Genomic DNA, 20,545 nt, shown 5'->3' with positions numbered 1-20,545 from the left:
CCAAAATGAAATTCTTAAAAATTTAGCTTATTAAAATACTTATAGAAAAATGGTATCCTTTATATTTTAATGTTCTTTATATTTACTCACATCATCCTATCTTCTTTGAACGTCTTATAATCTCGAATGCCCGGTCTGCAGTGTTGGCAGAGTGATAGTAAAACGCTGTGATGCCGAGACCACCTGGGGGTTCAGATTAATCCAGAGAATGCCACCTGTAGGCCCCGTTTTAGTTTTGGGCGTTTTCAGTTTTTATTGTCTCAATGATTGTGACCTTTTTGTATTACATTTTCTTTGGAATGCCATTGCATTTTCTTCTTTGTAGCTGCCAGAGGGCACATGTGCTAGCCAGAGAGGGAAAGCTAGCACCTCTCCCTCAGTGGGTCGTGGTTACACCAAAATCTTTTTTCCTCTATTTCTCTTTCCAGTCAGGATTTTAGGCACACCTGCCCATGTGACTGGTGTGCGTTTTCAGTTACTTAGACTGGGACTTGAACTGCAACCAGCCATGTGGGATTTGACTGACTTAACTGCTGTGCTACAGAGCTGGCCCACCTTGGAGTTTTTTAACTTTCTTTTTCTTTTTAGTTTGTTACAGGGCTTGTATGCTCACCAAAGACGGAGAGAGAAAGGGGGAAATCACCCCCACGGGGGATTGCCTTGCCATAATTCCTTCTCTCTGATTTTCCTCTTGGGATTTTGGCACACACGCACATGTACCCAGTGTGTTTTTCTTTCTTTTTTTTGGAGAGTTGTTTTGTTTGTTTGTTGCTGTTTTTTTGCTATTGGGCACATTTGCTTGCTGGAGAGACAGGGAGAGCCAGAGAGAGAGAAGGTGAGAGATTACCCCCTGGGGGATGGCCAGAATCCTTTCTGTTTCATTCTCCTCTCAGGATTTGGACACACACACACACACACACACACAGCATGAGTTTCAAGCTGCTGGGTCCAGGACTCATACCACTCATACCACTTTCATGTGGGAGTTCAGCGCCCCAACCACTGCACCACCTGCTGTTCTTCTACCCGCAGGTGTGTTTTCAAGCTCCTGAGTCTAGGACGCAAACCTTGTAGTCTATCAGGTGGGATCCAGTGGCCTTAGCCTACATGCCACCTGCAGGCCCTATGTTCACTTGCTTTTTGATCATTTTAGTAAGTTGTTATAAGGACCAGCAGATGGTGTGATGGTTATGTCACTGAATTCCCATGTGGTCGACTGTGATTGAGTCCCAGACCTGGGGACTCAAATGCATGTTGGCGCATGTGCGTGCATGCCCAAATCCTGAGAGGAGAACGAGGAGAAGGGATTGGAGAGTAGCCATCCTCCCGGGTGTGTGTGTGTGTGTGATTTCTTGCTTTCTGTCTCTTTAGGGAGCGCATATGCCCTACAGCAAAAATCTCCCTCAAAAAAAAAAGTGTTTTTATTGTTTTGATTCATAACCTAATATATTGACTAGAACTTTCAGAGCAATATTGAACTAAAATGGCGATAAGTGATATGTTTGCATTTCTGAATGAAGTAGAACATAAACAACATGACACCCTGATGACTGGGGCAAAGAAAATGAATTGTATGTAGACCAAGAATATTTCCAATCGTTCAGAAATGGATCTTCAGGGCAGCAGTTTAATATAACCTTATTTTTTCACTATTTGAACATTCTGTGCTGGCCCCACTGCTTAGTGGTTAAGGAAACCGAATTCTACCTGGCTAACTGCGTGATTTTAAATCCCACACCCAGTGGCATGATAAACTTGTCAGGTGCGGGAGCATGCCTGCGCACAATTCCACATGGATGGAGAAATAGAGGAGAAGGCATTATTATGGTTTGACCACACCCCATTGGAGGTGCTTTCTCCCTCTTCCTCTCTCTCTCTGGTGAATTCATGTGCCCTCTGGCAAAATTAAAAAATGGATATTTCTAGAAATCTTAAAATACAGTTCAAGAGTTAGGGCTGACATTTAACATTGCTGGATCTACGTTTTATTTACATTTCTTTATGACGCACAGGTAGGATGCTGTGTACATTATCCAGTTAGTTGATAAAGACTTTTGTATGAATTCAGAGGTTAGTCTGGGTTGTTCGGTGGTGTAGGACTTGGACAGGTTGGCAGGGCCTGGATGATCTTCAGTGGAGGAGAGAAGGGAACTGTTGCACAGACTAACTGAGCATTACCTGGCCATGGGATTAACCTTGGTTCTTCCTCATACCACTGTTACCAGGACTATTCATGATTGCTCCTAGCTTAGCTGAGAACTGAGTTACACAGATATGAAATAAGTTTATTCAAGAGCTTCTTAAACACTTTTCCCCTGTGAATTAATCATACTGTGATATTAATGTGATTATATTGGTCTGTCTAAAATGGGAATAGCCATTTAGTCTAGCATGACTGATACAGAACATTTTTATATTTGATCAATTTTGCTGTTACAATTTTTGTTCTCATTCTATGGTATTTATATTTTTGGTGTTATAAATGCATCTAAGAGTAATTCATTATTGTTTACATTTAATTTCTTTTTATTTTATTAATTTAAAAATATTAATTTTATTTATTATTATTTTTAATATGCTATAGGGCACGTGTGGTTACCAGAGAGAGATGGAAAGAGGGAAAGTAAGAAAGGAAGCTGCCAGATCCAGGACTCAACCCAGGGTCAGCCATGTAGGAGTCCAGCACCTTAACCACTATGCCACCTGCTGGCCCCTGCATTGATTTCATTTAGAATTCTTATATTACGTCCTGTTTCTGCTATATGCTGTAGAATGTATGGGTGGAATTGAAATTTAATAATTTAATTAACTTGATTTTGAAAAAATAGACATCAGTCTTATGCTTACATTTTGGAGTACTTAACACAAAGGTCTCACTATGGAATAGCGTCATTTTATTTGTGTAATTTACAAACATAAATTTCAAATATAGATTTATTATTTACTTTTGCTATTTTGCACTTTTACCATTACTGTCTGTCTTACCTAAAATGTTTTTTGAGATACAGAAAAGTGCAATCATATCATTTTCCATTTTCAAGTTTTATGCAGTTTGCAGTTTTTTCAGTTTTTAATTGGTCTTTGGAAGTGAACCTAATGTCTTGGCTCATTAGCATACTAAAAACTGTAAACAAAAGCAATGAAAAATGAGATCTTTTCAAACTTTCTTTAGCCTGGTAGCAGCAGGCTGACTTGGAGACTGTGTATGGAGGGGCTGCTTCTGTCTTCTGCTTGTTCCTATACTAGGAGCCCTATAGCCCAGACTTGTCACTTAGCTGGAGTGTTTGGCTTCAGGGCATATTGCCAGTCAGTGCAAGGTCTGATATGGACGTAGCAACCAGCAGCAGAACAATACCCAAACCAGGCCTCTCACCAAAGAGCTCCTAGCCTAGTAGGAACTGGTAGCTATAAATCAAAATTGCATTTGATTCCCTGTCGGCTTCCTCTTTCATTTGTCCTGACAATGAAGCCTGGCCAAAGGTTACTCTGCTTGTGAGCTATTCTAAAACAGAGCCTTTTGCATTATTGTCAGTCTTGCATTGGTCCTCACTTCCTGTTCTGTTAATGCCAACACTGTTCTACAGTTCATAGGCGTGAATATACCCTCTACAACTAGCCTGTCATTGACACTCCTGATTCTTCTCTCTTTGTTCTCTGTCACCACTCACTACCATGTTTTAGCCTCACATTACTTCCAAGTGGAACTCTTAGAGGAGTTTCATAGGTATTTTTATAGAGCAAATTATGCACCATTACTAAGAATGCAACTGGAGTTTTGGTTTAGGCCTTGTTACTTTCTCACTAAAAAAAGCAAGAGCTTCTCATTACCTCCAGATAAAATCTATGCAGAATCTTCAGTAATGTGTCCTTAACTCTTCGTAGCTCTCTCCTCTCATTCCCTTTAATGGACTCCAGGCAAAACAAGCTCCCTGACTCTCTCATATTTTAATGACCACTTTGTTCCCATTCTCATTCCTTAACTAAAGTCTTCTATCCCTGCCAGTGCACGCCTACCCATTAGTTCTTAGCAGAAGTACCCCCTCCTTTGTGACATCATTTCTTAGCTATCCTAAAGTGGTTTCTCTAACAGCCATGAGTGTATGTCTCATGACTGTTCCTTTTGCTTGAATCGTTATGCAGAAGTTTTAATCATAGCTTAAGTATCTTGTTGCAAGGTGCTTTTCTTTGTCTCCATATCACACGTACTAGTACTCAGGAAGTAAATGTTAATGACTACGTGAAGATAGCATATGGTTGGCTTGGCTGTATTAATATTGCAGTCAGTGTTCTCTTTACAGGTGCTATGCATGTGCTCTGTGAAGGAGGGTGCCCAAACTGCCTTACCTTACATCCAAACACGCCAGTGCATGGTGATCTTGCTCGTCAGCTGTATGTGAGTGAGTGTGCCTTGTGAGTAACAAGACTCCATTTCATTTGTCCTTGGACAGGAGAATCAGATGAAAGAGAACAGTCAAAATTGGAAGTTAAAGTTTGGGATCCAAATAGCCCACTTACGGATCGACAGATCGACCAGTTTTTGGTTGTAGCACGGTGAGTATGACTTAAGAAGTGTCTTCCCTTATAAAAAAATATATAGATACTACATTTTCCTTTTTTTTGTATTATATTTTTTCCCATTGGTTATATTAGTTATTCTTTCTTTCTTTTTTTTTTTTAAAGTAATGTAAGAAAGCTTAATATATATATCACACTGCTTACTTTTCCTTTTTTTTATTGAGAGATTTTTGCTATAAGGTGGAAATGCTCACTGGAGAGACAGAGAGAGACAGAAAACAAGAATTACCCTCTGGGGAGATGGCCATGCTGTAGTTTCTTCTTCCTTCTCCTCTTGAGATTTTGGGTACACATGCACATGTGCCCAGTGTGAATTTCAAGCCACCGTGCCTGGAACTCAAACTGTGGTAGACCATGTGGGAGTCCAGCACCTTAACCACTACTCCACCTGCTGGCCTCTCACACTGCTTCTTAAATAATGTTTTACTATCATTAATTCCTGTTTTAAATGGAAATCCATTTGTTAATTAATTCATTATTTTAAAAGAATGATTTTATTTAACTTTACTTGTTTATTTTAATTTGACCAGAGAGGGACAAAGTGAGAGAGAGAGAAAGTGAGAAAGCAGGCTGCCAGGCCTGGGACTCAAACCACAGTCAGCCATGTGGGAGTCCAGCTCCCTTAACCACCATGCCAACTGCCAGCTCCATTTAGTTAATTTATTTTTAGAGAGGTTTTTTGCTATAGGGTGTGTGCGCTTACTGGAGAGACAGAGATAGAAAGCAAGAATTCGTCCCCTTGGAGATGGCCTCACCACCTCACCTTCTCTTTCATACGCTCAGGATTTTGGGCAGGCGTGCACATACGCCTGGTGTGAGTTTTAACCTGCTGGGCCTGGGACTCGAACCATAATCGACAGTGTAGGAGTCCAGGGACATAAACATTATGCCATCTACTGGTCCCCTTTGTTAATTTTTATTGACTAAAAAAACCACAAAATATAAACACGGGGTTCAGTGAGAGAAATCTTAACATTTTTAAGTGATAGCAGTGGGGCTGGCAGTTAGCGTGTTGGTTAAGGGCAGTGAACTCCCTTATGGCTGACCACAGTTTGAGTCTCAACCTGGTGGCTTGCTTTCTCACTTTCTCTCTCTCTCTTCAAAATAATATGAAGTAAATGAATAAATAAAGTTAAATAAAATAATTTAAAAAATAATGATAGCAGTGATCTCTTTTACTTAAGGAACATGTGAGACAGTAGAAAGAATGTTCAGGGTCCAGCAGATGGCATAATGGCTGCATTGCTGGACTCCCAAGTAGTCGACTGCGGTTTGAGTCCTGGACCTGGCGGCTTAAATCTCATGCTGTGTGCTTGTGTGCCTAGGATCCCAAGAGGAGAATGAATTGTGGCATGGCCATCCCCCCTCCACCCCCGCTGGGGGATGATTTCTTGCTTTCTGTCTCTCTGTCTCTCCGAGGAATGCACACACCCTATAGTAAAAATCTCTCTTAAAAATAAATCAATAAAACAAAAAAGAATGTGCAACTCGAATTCCTATGATTACATCTGTACGTGAAGAAGGCTGATGGCTAAGCACAGGTTTTCCTGTGAGAGCGTCCAGCATAGTTGCCTGGCTGGATCGCTTCCTTCCTCCTGTCCTCTTTTTTTGAGAAACTGAATCAAGCACAATTGTATTTCTCTTTTTTCAATTATACAAGTAAATTATTCTCATGGGTAAAATTGCCACACAGTAAAAAGTAAATGAGATTACCATAGTATTGTAATACTGGGAAACTTGGGGGAAAGCTCGAAGGTACATCAGTAAGCAGTTAATGAATTATTTCATGTTATTTATAGCCATTAAAAGGAGTGATTTGGAGCTATATGTGTAATAGTGAGGAAATGAATCTCAAATAATGTTGAGTGAGGCTACAGACAGTGTGGTCATTTACGTGCACACAGAGCTTTCGTTTATAAAGTTTTAACAATGTGCAAAACAATGCTTTAATTTAGGGGGCTTGTACTTTCGTCGTCGTTTCATTTGCCAGAGGGCACTTGGCATTTGCTAGAGAGAGAGAGGAAGAGAGAGGGAGAAAGCACACCCCAGTGGGGCACAGTCACGTCTTCCGCAGTCCTTTCTCCCGTGTCTCCCTCCTGTCAGCATTTTGGGCACGCATTCACATACATCCTACATGCTTTCCAAGCTGCCAGGGCTGGGATTTGAATTGTGCACTGGCCGTGTGAGAGCTGGCTCCTTTAAACACCAGGCTGTGGAGCCAGCCTGGGATATGTGCTTTTATTCAGTAATGGTAATAAAGACATGTGGTCTGGGAAAGTGTGTCGCCTGGGATGTGTATGTTTTTATTCAGTAATGGAAACACACGGTCTGGGAAAGTGTATCAGAGCCTTTAATCAGATTTATTTGTTTGCTTAGAAAATGAACCACATATGACAAAATATTAGAATCTGGTAGGTTTGGGCTTGCCCGTGTCCTGTGGTTAAAGGAGCCAGATCCTGTATATTTGATGTATAGATCAAATCCTGCACCCTGGTGGCTTGACAAACACACTGGCCGGTGTTCATGACACAGTCCGATTGGGATGAAGTTGAGAAGGGCTTGGGACACGAGCACGGGAAAGCTCCCGTTAGGGAGTGCTTTCTCCCTCTCCTCTCTGTTCCTCTCTGGCAAGGGCATGCCACCCTCTGGCCAAAAAAAAAGAAGAAGAAGAAAAGAAAAGAATCTTGTAAATCTGGACAATAGATAGAAAGGTCTTTATTATATTATTTGCTGATTTTCTGTTGAACATTTTTTATAATACAGAGGGAAAAATAGTCTTACCTCTGTTAAAATCTAGTCACCTTGTAAGGTCACCCGTTGTTGACTAGGTGCTTGGACTCCAGAGACCATGCTTCTCACCAAGTGATTGGGTGAAGACACTTGATGTACCTTGTTGGGGCAGAGCCAGGTAGTAGTAGAGGAAAACCAAAGATTCAAAAACAGAATTTTTTTTAAGAAATATTTTATTTAACTTTATTTACTTATTTTAACTTGACCAGAGGAAGACAGAGAGGTAGAGAGAGAGAGAAAATGAGAAGGCAAGTCGCCAGGTCTGGAACTTGAACCATGGTCAGCCATGTAGCGCCCTTAACCACCATGCCACCTTCCGGCCCATCAAGAATAGAAATTAATCATTGATGACTCCTCTGGTCTAAGGTCTCCAGATACATTATCTAAATTGTAGATTATTTACGAGAGATATTGCTGTTTTCAAATTTGATTTTATTCCTTTTCTTTATTGCCAGGTTTCATATAAGTATCCTTTTTTCCTTGAAGCAAGCCTAACAGACACCAATATGTTACGCCTAACATTTTTTCTTTTTGAGAATTTTTTAAAAAGAATTATTTTATTTAACTTTTTTATTTTAATTTGATCAGAGAGGGACAGAGTGAGAGCAGGAGCAAAAGGGAGAGAGAGGGAAAGTGAGAAAGCAAGTCGCCAGTTCTAGGACTCTAACCCCATTCAGTCATGTGGTAGTCCAGTGTCTTTAACTACACACCACCTGTTGGGACCAGCAGTTAGTATAATGGCTATGTCGCTGGACTCCCATGTAGCTGACTGTGATTCGCGTCCCGGACCCGGTGACTTAAACTCACGCCGGGCGCATGTGTGTGCGTGTCCAAGATCCCGAGAGGAGAATGGAGGAGAAGGGATTGCGGCGTGGCCATCCCCTCTGGGGGGGTGATTTCTTGCTTTCTGTCTCTGTCTGGTGAGCGGACACGCCCTATAGCAAAAACCTCTCCCCCCCAAAAAACAAATAAACAAACAAAACTACACACTACCTGTTGACCCCTCAGTATTTTTTTTTTAATTTTGTCTTTTTTTTTTTTTTAAGAATTTAATTTTTAAAAATATTTGACCAGAGAAAGACAGAGAGAAAGTGAGCAACCAAGCCCCCAGGTCTGGGACTTGAACCATGCTTAGCCATGTGGTAGTCCAGTATCTTAACCACTACTCCATCTACTGGCTCCCCTAAAAATCTTCACAATACAGATTAAAGCCACAGTCATGGTTAAAATTTTGTAGACTGACAGTAGTAAGCATTAGCGAAGATGTGGAATAGTGACCAGCAGGTGGTATGATAGTTTAGACGCTGGATTCCTACACGGCCAACCTCGGTTTGAGTCCTGAACCTGGTGCCTTCCTTTCTCATTCTCTCTTTCTGTCTCCCTCTGGTAAAATTGAAAAATAATAATAATTTAAATGAAATAATTCAAAAGATATGAAATAAGTAACCACTCTCATACCCTGCTAGTGAGGGGTATATGTTGGTGTACCTGGTTGGGAAAACCGTTTGCTATTATCCAACACACACATCCCGTAAAGTTATTTTTCTTCATTTTTAAATTTTTGCCATAGGGTGCATGTGCTTTCTGGAGAGTGATAGTGAAAGAAAGTGAGAAATCACCCCCCCCCCCATCCTGGGAGGCATGACTGTACTATAATTCCTTCTCTTCTATTCTCCTGGAATTTGGGGCATGTATGCATACATGTCTGGTATGAGTCCTCAGCCACTGGATCTGGGACTCAAACCGTCAGTTGGCCATGTGGGCATCTAGTGCCTTAACCACTACACCATCTGCTGGCCCCTCAGTGTATACCCAGGCCCAGCCATGGAGGCACTGCTAAGATGCTGTGGCCTGCAGAATGGGACCACACGGTTCGATTCCAGGTCCAACCTAAGTGTGGGGCGCAGTAGCATGTTTTTGTAATCTCAGCATCTCTGGAGGTTGAGACAGGTGGATCATATCACTGTGATACTCTGCCTTTTAAAAAAGGAAACATCTTTGGGGCCAGAATGTGGTTTGATTATTAAGGCGCTGACTTCCCACATGACTGACTAAAGTTTGAGTCTCAGACCTGGTGGCTTGCTTTCTCACTTTTTCTCTCTCTCTTTCTGTGTGTTTTCTCTGGTGAGCACATGTGTTATACACATTATTATTATTATTATTATTGGATAGGTTCTTGCTTTAGGGAGCATGTGCTCGCCAGAAAGACAGAGAGACAGGAAGTGAGAAATCACCCCCCAGGGGGGATGGCCACGCCGCAATCCCTTCTCCTCCTTTCCCCTCTTGGGATCTTGGGCACGCACGCACATGCGCCCGGTGTGAGTTTAAGCCACCGGGTCCAGGACTCGAACCGCGGTCGACTACATGGGAGTCCAGCGACATAGCCATTATGCTAACTGCTAGTCCCTAAACATTATTATTATTATAAACAAAATCTTAAAACATTTTAAGTACTGGGAACCAGCAGTTAGCGTAATGGCTATGTCGCTGGACTCCCATGTAGTCGACCGCGGTTCGAGTCCTGGACCCGGTGGCTTAAACTCACACCGGGCGCATGTGCGTGCGTGCCCAAGATCCCAAGAGGGGAAAGGAGGAGAAGGGATTGCGGCGTGGCCATCCCCCCTGGGGGGTGATTTCTCGCTTTCTGTCTCTATGTCTCTCTCTGTCTGTCTGGCGAGCGCACGCGCCCTACAGTGAAAATCTCTCCAAAAAAAAAAACATTTTAAGTACATACCCAGCAGAAATGCATATACCTTTGAGGCAAATGGTGTCCATGCACTATTCATAGTCCCCGCACACTGGGAACAACATGGAAATCAAACAGTAGAGCAGATGTGGGGGTGGGGAAATACACAAGGGAATACTCCATAGCGGAAGGTGAATGAACACCACCACAGTCAGCAACACAGATGAATCCACAAACATGATCTTGAACAAAAGAAGCTAGACAGTAAAAATAGCTGAATGTGTGATTTTATTTGAGCGAGTGGTGAATCCAGAATGGTGGTTCCTTTGGGAAGGAAGGTGGGAGTGAGCAGGAAGTAGCATGAGGAGAGGAGCCTTCTGTGGTGCTGGTTCTATTTTCTCCATTCTATTCCTGACCTGGATGTTGGTTACATGAGTGAGTTCTATTTTGTGATAACTAACTAGCTATACGTTGTATAGTTTTCTGCATGTGTGTTATATTTTAATCAGAATGTTTTAAAAAATCCTTCAGCCAGTTTGTAAGATACCAGCAATAAGCAAAGAGTCTTATCTTTCCTTCATGCTGTTCCTCTTGAGGTTAGGGTTCTTCACGTATAGGCAGGCCTCCTCAATCATTAAATGCAAGTCAGCATTGTGGGAACTTTATTTTATAATGGGGTTTTAGGAGAAATCTATTATGTATTGAGTCCTCACAGGGGTGGGGTTGCTACAATTAGTGATATCTACTTTCAAGGGAATAGTGTTTCCTTTTTTTTTTTTTTTTTGAAGAGGTTTTTGCTATAGCACACGTGCACTCACCAGAGAGACAGAAAGCGAGAAATCACCCCCCACAGGGGGGATGGCCACGCCTCAATCCCTTCTCCTCCATTCTCCACTTGGGATCTTGGACATGCACGCACACATGTCTGGGGTGATTTTAAGCCACTGGGTCCAGGACTTGAACTGTGGTCGACTACGTGGGAGTCCAGCAACATAGCCATTACAGGTAGTGTTTCTGAGTTTTCACAATTTGGGCTAAAAATGTGGTCAGAACTTATTTTGCTGTCATAGTCAAACTCTGTAGCTGACTCCATTTTCAAGCACATTCGAATTCCAAATGGTTTACTCCATGGCATTTTGTGATGGGTTTTCTCTTTCCTTTTTTTTTTTTTTTTTTAAAATAATTATGTTATTTAACTTTTTATTTATTAATTTTCCTTTACCAGAGAAGGACCGTGTGTGTGTGAGAGAGAGAGAGAGAGAGAGAGAGAGAGAAAGTGAGAAAGTGAGAAGTCTAGCCTCCTCAAGTCTGGGATTCAAACCACAGTCGGCTATGTGGGAATCTAGCACCCCTAACCACCACACCACCTGCCAGCCTCTTCCCTTTCCTTGTTTATGTCCACACAGGCTATTTTTTCTTGACTTAATTATAATGTACCAAATATGGTTAATTGGCTTGTCAGTGATTAAGTCTTAACAGAAACAAAATGCTATTTAAAAATTGGAACCAGCAGTTGGTGTAATGGCTACGTTGCTGGACTCCTGTGTAGTCAACTGCGGTTTGAGTTCCAGATCTGGTGGCTTAAACTCACATTGGGTGCATTTGTGTGTGTGCCCAAGATCCTGAGAGGAGAATGGAGGAGAAGGGATTGTGGTGTGGCTATCCCCTCTGGGGGGTGATTTCTCACTTTCTGTCTCTTGTCTTTCTCTGTCTCTCTGGCAAGTGCACATGCCCTATAGCAAAAAATCTCTCTTAAAAAAAAAAATTGACAGAGCTTGGGGATAACAGGTGGTATGGTGGTCGGGGTGCTGAACTCCTACATAGCTGACCATAGTTTGAGTCTTGGGACCTGGTAGCTTGCTTTCTCACTTTCTGTCTTTCTCTCTGGTCAAATAATAATAATAATAAATAAAATGAAATAAGTCTTAAAAATGTATTTATTTATTTATTTATTTATTTATTTATTTAGGTCAGAGCCAGATGGTGGCATGTTAGTTAAAGTGCTGGATTCCCACATGGCCAACTGTAGTTTCAGTCCCAAACCCAGTGACTTGAAAATCATACTGGGTGCATGCATGACCAAAATCCAGAGAGGAAAATGGAAAAGAAGGCATTATGGTGTGGCCATCCACCTTGGTGGGGAGTGTGATTTCTCATTTTCCCTCTCTTTGTCTTTCTTTGGCAAAGGCACATGCCATATGGCAAAAGCCTAAATAACAAAACAAAACAAATTTAACATAGGGCTTGTGTACTTGTCAGATAAAGAGAAAGGGATCTCCAAAAAAAAAAAAAAGAGAAAAAGAGAAAGGGGTGAGGAGAGATGGAGTGAGAGAGAGATTGAGAAGACACCTCCCATTGGAGATGGCCATGCTACCATCCCCTCTCCCATTTATCTCTCCATTAGGGATTTTGGGCATACATGAACACGTTCCTGGTGCATTTTTTGAAACTCCTGGGTCAGGTACTCAAACCACGCAGTAGGCCGTGTGGGAGTTAGCTGCCTTAACCACCATGCTGCCCTGCCGGCCTTAAAAATACTTATTTGGGGAACCAGCAGTTAGCGTAATGGCTATGTCGCTGGACTCCCATGTAGTCAACCGCGGTTTGCGTCCTGGACCCGGTGGCTTAAAACTCACGCCGGGCACGTGTGCGTGCATTCCCAAGATCCCGAGAGGAGAATGGAGGAGAAGGGATTGCGGCGTGACCATCACCCCGGGGGGTGATTTCTCGCTTTCTGTCTCTATATCTCTCTCTGTCTGGCGAGCGCATGCACCCTGTAGTGAAAATCTCTCCAAAAAAAGAAAAAAAAAATACTTATTTGACATTGATTCTTAAAACACTCAACAATTTTTAAAAATTTTTTTGTTCATTACACAAAAATTTTTCTAATATAAAAAAGACACAGAGGTTTAATTTTTTCTTACGGTGTTAATGGTTTTTTCCAGAGCTGTTGGGACGTTTGCCCGAGCCCTGGACTGCAGCAGTTCTGTGAGGCAGCCTAGTTTGCACATGAGTGCTGCCGCAGCTTCCCGAGATATCACCTTGGTAAGATGCTTTCTGAAATCTGGGGGGGAGGGGCTTCATACATCTATTTGGCTAGTTATAAAGCCATTATGGCAACGCTGTAGACCTGAGAGCTTTCTGGCTCTCAGCCTTGCTGACTGCTAGATTGCTTTATTTGGCTTGTCTAATCGGTTAGTGAGGTTCCTAAGTCACCCGTTTTGTTTGTGAGCTGAAAGAAGCAAAAAATGACTGTTCCACGGAGTACGTGTGAAATGGCAAAAAAAGTTTGAGAGATACATAATTCATCATTCTAACGTATCTTTTCACTTTTGTGCCCCCCCCACCCCCCGCATTCTGTGTACTTACATCATTGTTGGTTGTACTGTACATAATGCTTTGTCATTTTTATGCAAAATTGATCACTTCTCAAAACACTTGGTGTTGGAATTACTCTCTTGTCACATCATTATTCAATATCAGTATTTAGATTTTTGTCTTTGTACTAGAAAGAGGGTCTTTTTTAAAAAAATGTTTTTATTTGCTATAAGTCGTGTGCAGTTGCTGGAGAGAGATATATAGAGGAAGTGAGAAGTCATGAGAGAATGTACCCCTTTTCCTCCAGTGGGACGTTGTCATGCTGGAGTCTTTTTTTCTCCCATTTCTTTATGCTGTCAGTATTTGGACACATGCACATGTACCTTGTATGTTTTTCAAGCCACCAGGGCTTGGATTTGAATCATAACTTACCGTGTGGGATCTGGCTCCCACATGCTGGACTTCAGAGCTGGCCTAGCTCATTCACTTTAGCAGGTACACTAAGGGGCCATTCTTGTTCTAAGAGTTTGTAAGCTTTATATGATTTGTCATATTCTTTCATATAATAACTACACCACATTATTTTTGTGTTCTGTTGCCAGTGATCTTCTAGAGGTCTTTGAAAAAAGCATTTTATTTTATGGGCCAGTCATTGACATGGTGGTTAAGGCCAACTGCATGGTTCAAATCCAGGACCCATCAGCTTGAAATACACACTGGGCGCATTTATGTGATGCCCAAAAATCCCAAGAGGAGAGAGAAATGGAGGAGAAATGAGTACAATGTGACCATTCCCTATGGGGGTATGTCCTTCATCACTGTCCCTCTTTGTCTCTCTCCAGCACATGCATGTGTATGCCCTCTGGCAAAATTTAGAAAAAAAGAAATAAAGAATGGTGAAAAAACAGTTTTCTTTTGATATTACTTGTAGTGCTGCATTGAAAGTTCCAACATACATCCCTTTGTGAGCATGCGTGCAAGTTTTCTAGGCATTAACTAGAGTTGAAATGCTTCTTCATAAAGTAGTGCTCATCTAGAATTTCATCAGAAGTAGCCAAATTATTCTGTACACCATGGTGGAAATTTATAATCCCACAAGAAGTTAATAAATGTTCTGATTTCTTCTTTCTATAAGTTGTTTTGATCTTTAGTATTTTCAGTTTTGAAATGTTCACTAACCTGATGCTTCCTAATTTTAATTAGTATTTTCCTGATTACTTAATAATGTTAAGCAAGTCTTCTGTTTGTTGATTCTTGAGATTTTTTTTCTGTGTGGATTTTTTTTATAGCCTTTGTCCTTTCTTTCCTTGTATCATTATGATATTAATTTTTTTTTCTGGCTTAAAACAACAGAAAGTTATTATTGTCTCACAGTTCTGGACACAAAACTCCAAAGTCAAGTTGTCAGCAGGGCCGTTCCTTCTGAAACCTGTAGGAGAGTTTTCTCTTCTCCTAGCTGCTGTTGCTGCTGCAGGTTTTTTTTTTTCTTTCTTTCAAATTTTGTTCATTTACCTCTTCCATGAACAAGAGAGAGTGAGAAGATAGAGAAACAGGCACCCATACCCTTAGGCCCAGGCAGCCTTGGATCATGGACTCACACTTGCCCAGAGTGCTCAGAGAAGTCTCTGTGAATCCAGGACCCTCCACGTGATCTGCCTTGGAGAACGTTGTTTTAGGGAGGCACCGCTGTCTGACTCCTCCTTCCTAGCTTCTGATGATTTGCTGGTGTTCCTTGGCTTGAGACTGTAAAACTTTAATCTGTATCTCTGTTGTCACATAGTGTTCTCCCTGTGTCCTATTTTTAATCATAGTTTTAAAAAAAATTTTAAGAAGGATTTTATTTAACTTTAATTATTTATTTTAATTTGACCAGGATGGGGGGTGGGGGCGGAAAGGGAGGGAGAGAGAGAAAGCAAGCAACCAGCAAGGTTCAGGGCTTGAACCATATTTGGCCATGTGGGATTCCAGTGCCCTTAACCACCACGCCACCTGCTAGCCCCCAAAGTTTTTTGGTTGTTTTTGTTTTGTTTTGTTTTGTTTTAGTTTTTATTTAACTTTATTTATTTATTTTAATTCGACCAGAGAGGGACAGAATGAGAGAGAGAGAGAGAAAGTGAGAAAGCAGGTCACCAGGTCCAGGACTTGAACTGCAGTCAGCTATATGGGAGTCCAGTGCCCTTAAAACCACCATGCCACCTGCCAGCCCCCAAAGTTTTTTTTTTTTTTTTTTCTTCATATTTAGGCCTGTAACTCTACCTCTTCTTTAATGTTGTGAGTATAGTGAAGTGGGGATCTACTTTTTTTTTTTCATATTTTAAACTAACAGCTCTAATAATGTTTTTTCTTGATTTATAATGAAACCTCTTTCATATTACAGGGTCTAAATATACTTAGGCCTGGACTCGGTATTTTTGTTTTGTTTTGTTGATCTCTGTCCCTGTGCAAGCATGTTGAATTAAGTTTTGGTAACTAATAAGACAAGGCTCATGTGAATATTCTTTTAATTTTTTATTCTTTTTTAAAAAATTTTTGCCATTTTTAATTTCGGCATGTGTACCTACTGGAGACAGACAGAGAAAGACAGTGAAAGGGAGAAAATGCCCTCCTGAAGGGATGGCCATGCCTTAATCCTTTCTCCTCCTCCATTCTTCTCTTGGGATTTTGGGCATGCATGCACACATACCTGGAGTGATTTTCAAGACTACATGTTGGGATGCAAACCATACAGTCAGCCACATGGGATCCAGCACCTCGATGTGCATGCCACCTCTGGCCCGTGAAGTTTTTTTTTTTTTTTTATGAAGGTTTTTGTCATAGAGTGCACATACTCATCAGAAAGAGACAGTGAGAGGGAATGTGAGAAATCATCCCCCAGGGGGCATGCCCAAGCTGAAACCCCTTCTCCAGTTTCTGTGCATGCACACATACCCAGCATGATTTGCAAGCCTCTGGGTCCGCAACTCAAACCATAGAGTCAGCCATGTTGGAGTCCATCACCCTAACCACTGTGCCACCTGCTGCCTTGTGAATCTTTTTTTTAACACAAAGTTTAGGTCATTTCATACATAAGAGTTCTATCTTCCCTTTCCTCATGGTTTTTCTAATTATGCAACATTAACAGTTCTGCTCATTATCATATATACCTGGAAGTTTTCTTCTTTTTTTTTTTTTTTTTTTTTTTTTTGGGAGGTTTTCACTGTGAGGCGGGTTCGCTTGCCAGACAGACAGAGAGAGACAGAGAAGACAGAGAGAGACATAGAGACAGAAAGCGAGAAATCACCCCCAGGGGGGATGGTCACGCCGCAATCCCTTCTCCTCCATTCTCCTCTCGGGATCTTGGGCACGCACGCACATGCGCCCGGCGTGAGTTTTAAGCCACCGGGTCTGGGACACGAACCACGGTCGACTACGTGGGAGTCCAGCGACATAGCCATTACGCTAACTGCTGGTTCCCTGGAAGTTTTCTTCTTAATATGGCATGATCTTGCCTTGCCCGGATGGACTCTTGTTTAAACAGTCCCTGCTATTATGAGGTAGTGCCTCTCAGGTTGTAACTAGGGGTGCAGTCCCTATTGTGGTCCAGCAAAGCCTTCTCCTTCATTTGGGAGTGAGAGAGAGTGGAGAGCCTGTGCCTAGAGCAGTTCAGAGCTCTTGGCGGCACTTAGAACTGATTTGCCTAAAGGTGGGTCTGAGGGGTGCAGAGTACTCGTGTGGGCCCCTGGTTTGCCATTGCAGCAACTCTCTGTCCCTGCAGCTGCAGTGTGTGGACCAGCAAGTGAATCTCTTCGGGGAGAGTGCTGAGTTGTAAAGACTCCATAACCATATGTATTTCTGTCAATCAGGCTGAGAAAAGGAAAAAAAAAATTTTTTTTTAAGGTTTTTGTTAAGAGGGCACTTGTACTTGCCAGAACAACTTCTCCCTTCTTTTCAGCGTGATTTTCAGCTGCAGGGTCTGGGACATAAACCAGGGTCATCTGTGTGGGAGTCCAATGCCTTAACCATTATGCCACCTGCTAGCCCCAAGAAAAGAAATATTTTAAAGAGGATACTACCTGTATACCTTGATTAGTTTATTTTGTGTGTATTTTCTGCAATACTTGCCTATTACGTTCCTTCTGGGAAGGTTCCTTCATTGCTTCTAGTGTTTTCATCTCTTCTATTTTGTTTGCTTGAGTGTTTAATAATTTGGATGTCAGTTTTCTATTGCACATTTTATTTTAAATTATTTATTACTGCAATTATTTTAAACCAGACTTGGGCTCAGGAAATTGTGTTTTTGTATAGCTGACTTGAGACATGATATGGATCTGTTCTTGACTCCTACTGTGAGTTCTCTACTCCCCCAGGTTACCTCTTATACCCGCTCCTCTGCTTCATTCTTCTATAAATGGCTGGAATTTAAACATTGTTAGTCTTCGTAGAGGTAGCACTGAAGATCGGCTCTGTCATCTGCAGTATTTAATGTATTGGTTTCCTGCTTGAGGACTCTAGGTGCAGCTTTATACTCTAAGATTCTCAGAGACTCCTGTCAATAAGTGGATGTGGTTACAGTTGATTAATATGTTACTAGTACGAGTTTTGCAGATTGTTTACGGAAAAGAACATGTGAAAATAGTTGTTCATGTCATTAAAATGAATTTTATCTTAAATTTGGAGAGTCCCAATTTTTGCTTTTTCCTAGTATTTCCAGTCCTAAACCAATCACTTTTGCTTCTTTGGCTGAGGCTACTTGGGAGGCCTGGGTTTGATTTCTGGCCTACCCTACCAGCCAGGCACTGTGCCATACACCTGTAGTTCCAGCTATTTCAGAGATTGAGGTAGGAGGAATGAAGGAGAGCAAGCCTCTTTCTGAAATACTATCCACATACACAATATGGTGTGTCATTCTGGTGGAATTAAGATGGTGGGAACTTTATCTGACAGTGGCATGAAGAGGTAGAGCCTTTGAGAGGTAGTTAGGGTTGGATAAAGTTATCAGGATAGGGGTCCGCATCTGAATACTTTTGGGTTTATAAGGAGAGGAAGGTACATAGGTACATGTGCTCATGCCTTGTGGGTCAGAGGACAGAGACATACATGCTCATGCTTTGCAGACACACAGACAAGACACGTGCACTCCTGCTGTGTTCAGAACATTGCCATGGGATGCCCAGGGCCCCACCAACTTAAAGACCCTCTCTAAATGCAGGCCCTTGACTTTGGACATCCAAAACCATAAGCTAGAAAAATTCTGTTTCTTATAACTTATCCAGTTATTTCTATTAGTTGGAACATAGCAGATCAAAACAGTGAACAAACCATGATGTGAAGGCCTCCTGCTGCAGAGCGAGCAGGCCTGTGGAACTGCTGGAATCCTGGTTGCCCTTCCTTTCTTTGTGGCTTTTCCTGTGAGGACTGCAGTAGGTGTTCAGCATTTTTAACCCAACGTACATTTATTGAGGACAATTTATGCCCCTACTCAGGTATCTTGGAGCAGATAATTTAGCTGCTTGCATATTGCTAGCTCTGACGATAACTTTTTTAAAAAAGAATTATTTATTTTATTTGTTATAATAATGATTATTATTATTTTAATTTGACCAGAGGGAGACAAAGAGAAAAGGAAAGTACAAAAGTAAGCCACCAGGTCCAGGACTTGAACCACAGTTGGCCATGTCGGAGTCCAGCAGCTTAACCACTGTGCCACCTGCCGGCCCCAACGACTATTTCTTTTTTCTCATGTGCTCACAGGAGAGATGGAGAAAGACAGAAACGGAAAGTGAGAAATCACCCCCCATAGAGATGGCCATGCTGTAATCCCTTCTCCATTCTCCTCTCAGGATCTTGGGCATGCATGCACACTGGGTCCAGGACTCGAACTGTGCTCAAGTAAGGGGGAGTCCCTCAGTGTAAACATTACATCATCTGCTGGTCCCTTTTTTAGCATTTTAATAATTGTTTTGCTGAGAGCCTGGTATCACTAAGAGTAATTAATATATATTTCAATTCCGGTTTCATTAATTCATCAGAACTATACACAAAAGAGTTTGAAGACTCTAAATTGAAGACAGACATAAGCATAGGATACATTTAACAACTGATAAAATATATGTAACATAAAATTTACCACAGTAACCCTTTTGTAAAAAAAAAAGAGAGAGATTTTTGTTATAGGGTGCATGCGCTTGCCAGAGAGACAGGAAGTGAAAAATCCTCCCTTAGGGGGGATGGCCATACCGCAATCCCTTCTCCTCCATTCTCTTCTCAGGATTTTGGGCATGCACATACATGTGCCTGGCATGAGTTTAAGCTGCTGGGTCTGAGACTTGAACCACGGTTGATCACATGGGATTCCAGCAATGTACTTGTTATGCCATCTGCTGGTCGCATCAGTCCAATCATTTTTAAGTATATGGTTCTCTGTCATTTAGTAGATTCCAGTTGCCATGTAATCATCACCACCATCCATCTCTAAAACTTCTTCGTCTGCCTAACTGAAGCTCTGTGCCCACTGGACCCTACTTAATTTCCCCCCCGGGCGGGGCCAGCCACTATTCTGCTTTCTCTCTCTAGATTTGACTACTCTAGCTAGGTACCTCATAGAAGTGGAATGATGTAATATTTGTCCTTTTCTCACTGACTTTTTTGGAAAGGTTTTTGCTATAGGGCGTGCGCTCGCCAGAAAGAGAGAGAGACCGAGAGACAGAAAGTGAAAAATCACCCCCCCACCCCCCGCCGGGAGATGACCACACCGCAATCCCTTCTCCTCCATTTTCCTCTCAGGATCTTGGGCATGCATGCACACGCACCTGATATGAGTTCAAGCCACTGAGTCCAGGACTTGAACCGTGGTCAACTACTTGGAAGTCCAGCGATATAGCCATTACACCAACTACTGGTCCCATCATTAACTTTTTTATTTAGCATGTCTCCATGGCTCATCCATGTTTAGTCATGTGTCAGAATCTTCTTTTTAAAGAATTGTATGTTTGGGGCCAGCAGGTGGCATGGTGGTTAAGGGTGCTGGACTCCTACGTGGCCAAGTGCCGTTCAGGCCCTGGATCTGGTGGCTTACTCCCTCTCACTGTATTCCCTCTCTGGTCAGATTTAAATGAATAAATAGATAAAGTAAAGCAAAATAATTACTTTAAAAATTACTTTAAAAAAAGAATTGTATATCTTATATCTTATTATATT

The 20,545-nt window shown here is 41.8% G+C and overlaps 1 protein-coding gene across 1 annotated transcript in view; it reads left to right on the top strand.

Annotated features, from left to right (window-relative positions):
• Positions 1 to 20,545, top strand: part of MTA3 (metastasis associated 1 family member 3) — a 167,487-nt gene that overhangs the window by 84,809 nt on the left and 62,133 nt on the right. The window contains exons 9-10 of the mRNA XM_027776329.1: positions 4,449 to 4,551; positions 12,997 to 13,096. Of these exons, the coding sequence (XP_027632130.1) occupies positions 4,449 to 4,551; positions 12,997 to 13,096 (203 nt within the window). The remainder of the gene's footprint in view (positions 1 to 4,448; positions 4,552 to 12,996; positions 13,097 to 20,545) is intronic.

The sequence above is a fragment of the Tupaia chinensis genome, unplaced genomic scaffold, assembly GCF_000334495.1.
Source record: "Tupaia chinensis unplaced genomic scaffold, TupChi_1.0 Scaffold000661_1, whole genome shotgun sequence".
In the NCBI taxonomy this organism is placed as follows: Eukaryota; Metazoa; Chordata; class Mammalia; order Scandentia; family Tupaiidae; genus Tupaia; species Tupaia belangeri.
Note: the sequence above shows the minus strand (reverse complement) of the source record. Positions and strands in the feature narration are given on the sequence as shown.